A 7,285-nucleotide genomic window follows, 5' to 3' on the forward strand; every position below is an offset into this window, starting at 1 on the left:
GAGTTCAGAAACTAGTGGGATTTTTCTCTTAGGCAAACTCAGAATCTCCCTGGGCGGCTCTTTGCAAAGAGCGGCCCCTTCCGTTGGCTACTCCCCCTGAGTTAGCAGTTTCTGGAGCCTGGAGCACTAGACATTGGAGGCGGGCCAGCCCAAGGGGCTGCCTTTCCCGCAGTGACGTCCCAGGGGGTGGAGGGGCAACCATCGACTCTGAGCCCTCCCGAACTCCGCCCAGTGCGGGGTCTGTGGATCCTTGGGAGATGCAGGCTGCCTTGGTTGCAGTTGCCCAAGCGCAGCTGCCTACTTGCCAACTTCTCTGCCTTGGTCCCGGGGTGTCGGGAGGCACTGGAGTCCAACCATGCAGCCGGGAGCAGCGCTGCAGGCCATGTTGCTGGCGGTGCTGCTGGCCAAACCGAGGGATTCGAAGGGTCGCCTGCTGAGCGGTGAGTGTGCGTCCTGAGTAGAGGGCTGGTGCTTGGGCACCTGGGGTTGATGACCAGTAAACCTCAGCAATTGAGGACTGTCTTCAGGACCACTGCACCCCTTCTCTGGCCCTTTGCGTAGTGGGACAATCCCCAGATCCACCCTGGGACACAATCAGCCTTCCTGAGTTCTCTGCTTCCAGGGAGCAAAAAACGCAACCAGATCCCGTTCCTGTGTCCACCCTGGGTATCCTGCAACGCTGGGAGTCTGTTCTCTCCCCGGGGTTACCAAGGGGTGAAGAGGATGTAGCTTGGGTGGGGCAGTTGGCAAACTTCTTCCAGTGAGTGCCCCTTGAGCACCATGCTGTCTAGACCCTTGTAGTGGAGGCAGACAATCCTGGATCCGCAGGGCTATGGTAACAGTACCTGTTACTCTCCTCTGAGGGGAGGGTGGCTGGCCTGGAAGTGCCTGGAGATTGGGAAAGCACCTAGTTAGTGCGGGACCAGCCCTGCCAGGCTCCAAGAATGACTCTCTGCTTCCTTCCCTGTGTGTGTGTGTGTATGTGTGTCACTGCAGCCTCGGACTTGGACCCCAGAGGAGGTACAGTGCTCCGACTTCTTTCTCCTTCCACTAGGTCTGCATGTGGGGTCGGGGTGGGAGTGAAGGTCGGATAGTATCTTTTTATCAGGTTCCCTTTGGCCAAGAGGGATGGAGGAGAATGAGAATCTCCACTGTATTCTAGTGTGTGGGTCTGATTTAAGAAATCTAACTTTGGTTTCAGGATAGGGGGAGGGAGATGTGGTTGGCTCAGCAGAGGAGCTGCCCAGAGCTGCTCAGGGGTGGGGGTGGGGGGTTTAGGGCTGCAGGGCACTTGGTGACAGGAGACCTCCTGCCTGCCCTTCCCCTTCCTGCAAATGAGAAAAGAAAGAGACTTCCTGAAGGCAGGGAACCAGATGGGTCCTGGGCCTCCTTCCAGCTCCAGTACTCCCTAGAACTCACTAGCATACACTAGACATATGCAGCCAGCCTGGACCATACAGGAAACTCTGTCAAGGTGTTAAGCTTTCTCTTGGCAGTCTGGCCTGGAAAGGCGGACCACTAGTAAAAGCAACTCCAGCTTCTGTTGTGCCAGGTTTGGGGAGACTTGGGGCACTTTGTTATCCTCCAATGCCTGTGTTCTCCTCTCTGGAACACTTCCCTGGTGAGAAGCCCAGCTTCTGAGCACTTCTCACCCCCCTGGGAGCCTGTCCTGTTACAAATCTCTTCTTCTGCAAGCTTCTAACAGCTTCTTCTACAAGGGAGGCGACACAGGATGCTCCCAGATCCTTGCCCACTGAGAATTTATCAAAGCATGGAGTTTGGGGGAGAATCTTGTATTGCTCCTTCAAAGTCAGCACTGTCTGTGGCCTTTTGGCTTGTTTGCTGGACAGTTATTGGACATAATAAACATTGTCTGTCTTTCTACAGAGCTGAAATACATGTTGGGGAAATTAAAACATTGCCAGAATGTCTGGCAATAAAAAATCATTTATGCCTTCCTCCATGGCAGTAATTCACACCTGTAACCTGAAGTTTGGGTCTTTTATTACAGGAACTTGTCTCCTTGTTGAAATTTGGTTTTTTATTTTGGACCCTAAGATCCAGAATCATGCTGCGGGCTCCTGTGGGTTAGGAACTGGCATTTCTGTATTCTCAATACCTAGCAGACCGGTCAAAGGGGATTTACCCAATAAATGCTGACTGAACAGCAGGGTGACTGGGATGGGTTTCGACTCCAGCAAGACTCCAGTCATCCAGAACACAAGCTGTGTGAACAGCTTACTACTTGCTGCTATCACCCATTTTTCTGAACAGTCTTCAGTCCATCAAGTGTCAATCAAATGAGAGATGGGCTCCCAGCACACTGGGCCTGTCGAGGAGTGGGGAACATCAAAACAGTTCAGTGATTCTGGTAGGACTCTATACCCAGATCTGGATTCTGCCTGTGCCAATGCTTCCAACAGCTTATGACAAATCGCCTTCCATGACTTCAGTTTTCTCACTTATAAAGTGAGGCATAAGCAGTTCTGACACAGAAGACTGTTATGAGGGCCAAAGGAAATTATAAAACCTTTACCACAGCTAATGGGACATGGAAAAAGTTGAGTAAACTCTAGCTATTGTCTTTAGGTCAGAGACCTGATTACCAGCAGCAGAAAAACCCATGAATGCTCTTAGCTTCTGCTCACACCAGAGATGAGCAAGTTAGTTCTACTGCATAGACAGGGGACTTCAGGGTAGTGGAATCTACTACTGACTTCAGAATGTCCCTCTACACTGAAGGAAGCACTTCACAGCAACACTTATTCTAAGCCCCATAATTCCATGAGACTCCCTAAGACCACGAATGTCTTATTTATACGCATCAAGTAAAGCTGTAAATATTTACCTACTCTTTTTATAAAATATAGAAACATCTTCATCAATCTGCACTGAGACAAAAAAACACGGATCCCCTATATAATACAGGCACCATCGTGTAGAATCACTTTAACTTTGTGTTGCAAAGAGTACTAATTTTCTCTAGAAAGCCGGAGTGGTTAACAGTCCACAGATGGACAATCTGAATTCCTGCCCAGAGACAGCTTCATTGAGATGTTGCTAAGTACATCTGCTGTGGTATACTTTCATGGGGTACTGAAACACGTTGCTTTCTCTTTTCCCCACACTCCCTCTCTCTAGGGCAGCTGGTCTGCCGGGGAGGGACAAGGAGGCCTTGCTATAAAGTCATTTATTTCCATGATGCCTTTCAAAGACTGAGCTTTGAGGAAGCCAGAGAAGCCTGCATGGAGGACGGGGGACAGCTGGTCAGCATCGAAACAGAGGATGAGCAGAGGCTGATAGAAAAGTTCATTGAAAACCTCCTGGCATCTGATGGTGATTTCTGGATTGGCCTCAAGAGGCTGGAGGAGAAACAGAACAACAATACAGCCTGCCAGGACCTTTATGCTTGGACAGATGGAAGCACGTCACAGTTCAGGTAAGCATGTGAATCCCACAGCACTGATTCCCTTGACATAGCTCAGAAAAGAGACAAGCAGGACCCATGGTGTCAGAATCATGAGAAGGTCCAGGCAGAGCCGTAGTGGCAGTTCCAACAGAATGACCACCAACCAGAGCAGTGTGACAAAGGTGGCAAACTCAGCCTTGAGTTGGGCCCAGAGTGCCCTGTTCAAGTGGGTGATGCCCAACGGAATGTTTTTCAATAGCATGCCATGCTTGAGGGTCTGTGGTTCTGGCTCTCTGACCCTTGGAGATAAGACTGTATTGAGAAACTAAAAGTACATAAAGATGGGACCAGGGAAGGACTCCAGACTACGGGGAATAGTGATCAATGGCAAAAAGAAAAAGAAAAAAGAAAACCCAGTATCTTACTCTGTGGACTGACCAAGGGTAGAGACTGAAGTAAAGCTCACAGTAATTTCTGCTTGTCTGATTTTGCTTGGCAAATGTACCCATGAACCAAGCCTGAGCTGACTGTATCAACCAGTCACAAGGACTCTTCCATGCACTGGGGTTTGAGCTGAGGAAGAAGTGGAAGAAGCTCAGCTGTGAGACATGCCTAAGCCTAGACCAGCCTTGAAGTCCCTTTCTGCTCTTAATCCCACTCAGAAGTGGCCATCTGTCATGTAAACCACAGTAATGCTCTCAGGTGAGAAACATGAAACCTCTGGAACCCAGAGAGACCGGCCAAGTGCTATGCTTCCTTTAAATTATTGTATGATATAATAGTTTGCTATTTAATTTGAAAGGGACTTTCTGGTATTCTCCAGATCACTAGATACCCATACAATCCAAAGAAATGATAGGTCCTGACCATTCACAGGGTTTTCTCCAGCCTTCTAGAATGCATGAGCATTACTAAGGTCTCCAATATATCATCCTTTTTTAAAATTCTTTCTTGCTCATCTGGTGCAGCTGGCACACTATTCAGCAGTATAATGGACTAGTGTGATTTTCTTCACAATTCATAAGAAATCCAGGTATTATAACTAGGTGTGAAGGAAAAAATCAAAATAAGGCAAAACTATAAGTGTATTCTGTTATCCATTCCCAAGGACTATGAGCTGTTCCAGGGCCTCTTGAATCTGGTAACCAGATCTGCATACATCTCAAGCAAGGATATCACACATAGAACAGCAGCCACATTTAGAGCTCTGCAGGGTTGAATGTGTGTTCCTCTTATGAAAGCCTTTGGGATCTGCCTGGGGTTTCCAGGAGTCAGACAATGAACTCAGCAGAGGTCTGATGGGAGGCACCACTCTACATTAGTCAGGCCTTTGACACCACCGCTTCCTGCTGTCTATCTCTGGACACAATGCTGTTGGTGGGGGGAACTCATCTCAGAGGTTTATGCTTGGCATTCTGCACTATGCTAGCTTAAGAAGCCAATGCAGAACTATACCAGCTACTAAACAGGTCTATTCAGGAGCCCTGGGTTCCATCCCCAGCAACCTCTAAAAATAGGACAATGGAGACACACAGACCTATAACAGGATCCTTCTTCCTCCAGAGGTAGAAGCTAGAAGATCCAGAGGTTGAAGCTAGAAGCTTCAAGTTCATGTTTGGCTTCAGCTGGCTAAAGGACCAACTGGATGGACTACATAGCCTCAGTCTCACAACAACAAACGAAAAAATTAGAGCCGATTCACACATTTTAGAACTGGGCCAATGACTACTGGTTATGTCTCAGTGTGAACTGACTGGTTAAATACCTTGCCCCATTCTGATGCATGGCTTTGAGGACACCAAAGTCCATTCATACCCCATGGTTAACAATTCTAGCAATATTTAGACATACCCCTTTCACAGGTCTATGATTAGTTAGATTGCTCCCCAAAAGTCCTTCTGGGAAAAGAACAGAGGTATTTCTTATCATAGGCACCTGGCACACATAACATTGTAGGATTTTCTTCCTAGGTATCTGGCCTCTGCCTTTATCTGTGAATTGTAAGTCTGAAAATGGGCTCAAATCCAAAAATACTATTCTAAGAATCAGTAAATTCTCTATCAGATGAAGCCACATAAATCCATAAAGCTGTAGGGAGGGCCAGTTGGGCTGCAGGTAACTGATGAGACACAAGCCCGGTTTCTACCAAGAGCCCCTAGATGCTCTGGCATAATATCCATAGTTTTATTGTAAACTCCGTTGTCGTTTAAGAAGCTCATTCAACATAGTAGGTGCAACAAAGGATCTTCATTTTGGCAGACTGCAACAAGGACCACAGCAGAGTCATATGGGGTACTACCAGAAGATATGTCTCTTAGCTGACTCTCCTGAGGAGAGTCTTGGGAAGACATAGGCAGAGCTGCACTATCTAGATAGTCTGACAAGTGGAACAAGATCCTAGCTCTGGGGAGAGCAGACTGGGTACTTAGGAAGCCAACAAAGCCCAACCCTCAGTCCGCAGGTGAGGTAAATACTTGCAAACTTAGATTCACTCAGACTACTGGATCATAAAGCTAAAGCTGCAGTGGACCTTTTCAAAGAGTTAAAGGGGCAAAAGAAAGATACCTCATAGTGGACACAAAGGGGCTTGTTTCCTTGATCCTGTGTGTGTACATTGAAAACTAACAAAAACCAAGATGCCCCCTCTCCCCTTCCCCAGCCCCTCTCCTACTTTGGCAGCCTCTATATTTTGGAGTATCTCCCTCAGATTCTCCATCTTCTCACCACTCATCTGGGGCTGGTGTGGCAGAGGTAGATTGGAAAGCAGCTAGACGGAGACAGGGCCAGCTTAGAGCGACGTACGCCATCTCTCTCCTCAGTATGTCCAATCTCTGTAAAAACAGAAAAAAAAAAGCCTAACTAGTATAAAGCCAAAAAAGAAGAAGGCACACATTAAGATCTTCCGCCTAGCTCTGTGCTAGCTGCTATTCCTCATAATCATTTTGCAGACCTAAGAACATAATACATTCTTCCCTGCAAAGAAGTTGTGGCAAATGTCAGATGATTGATTGCGACAGCCACACGGGGTCAACAGCATGTGTCTGTCCTTGTTGTCAGTGCTTCAGTTCCTCCATCTCTCCGTATCATGTTCAGAAGCAGAGCCTGACATCTATGGTTCAATGAAACCTGATGAGAAAAAGCAAAAGGGCATGCAAGGCTTATGGTGTGTTTCTCCAGTGGTCTCTGTTGTCCGTGCTTTTCTTTCAGGAACTGGTATGTGGACGAGCCTTCCTGTGGCAGCGAGGTCTGCGTGGTCATGTACCATCAGCCATCAGCTCCGCCGGGCATCGGGGGCTCATACATGTTCCAGTGGAATGACGACCGGTGCAACATGAAGAACAATTTCATTTGCAAGTATTCAGACGGTAATGACTCTTTTCCCCAACTAGATGGCTAATTTCCCACCTCTTTCCCCATTTCATAAACAGCTGCTGATATCAAGAACATATTCTATACTCACTGAGGAAGCCTGTTGTTCCAAATGCCAGAACGTTAAACTGAGAATTCTTGTAAATGGAAACATAATGACACTTCTTCACTTAGAAATAGTTCTAGCAAAGGAGAGGCTATCAGATGCAAAAGAAGGCTGAGAAAGGAAAGGATCTAATTGAGTTAGGATAAGAAGCAAGACTTGCTGGGCAGTGGTGGTGCATGCCTTTAATTCCAGCACTTGGGAGGCAGAGGCAGGTGGATTTCTGAGTTCAAGGCCAGCCTGGTCTACAGAGTGAGTTCCAGGACAGCCAGAGCTACACAGAGAAACCCTGTCTAGAAAAACAAAAAAGAAAAGGAGGAGGAGGAGGAGGAGGAAGAGGAGAAGAAGAAGAAGAAGAAGAAGAAGAAGAAGAAGAAGAAGAAGAAGAAGAAGAAGAAGAAGAA

The 7,285-nt window shown here is 47.3% G+C and overlaps 1 protein-coding gene across 4 annotated transcripts in view; it reads left to right on the top strand.

Annotated features, from left to right (window-relative positions):
* Positions 1-236: 236 nt before the first annotated feature.
* Positions 237-7,285, top strand: part of Layn (layilin) — a 17,474-nt gene continuing 10,425 nt past the window's right edge. For 2 of the 4 annotated variants that reach the window (XM_028783721.1, XM_028783723.1), the window contains exons 1-3: positions 238-440; positions 3,142-3,439; positions 6,617-6,774. In XM_028783721.1, the coding sequence (XP_028639554.1) occupies positions 356-440; positions 3,142-3,439; positions 6,617-6,774 (541 nt within the window). In that variant the 5' untranslated portion in view covers positions 238-355. Of the gene's footprint in view, positions 441-996; positions 1,021-3,141; positions 3,440-6,616; positions 6,775-7,285 lie in introns of all 4 variants that reach the window. The other 2 variants (XM_028783722.1, XM_028783720.1) reach the window with 2 other exon arrangements.

This window comes from Grammomys surdaster, unplaced genomic scaffold (genome assembly GCF_004785775.1).
Source record: "Grammomys surdaster isolate TR1022 unplaced genomic scaffold, NIH_TR_1.0 1164, whole genome shotgun sequence".
Taxonomy (NCBI): domain Eukaryota; kingdom Metazoa; phylum Chordata; class Mammalia; order Rodentia; family Muridae; genus Grammomys; species Grammomys surdaster.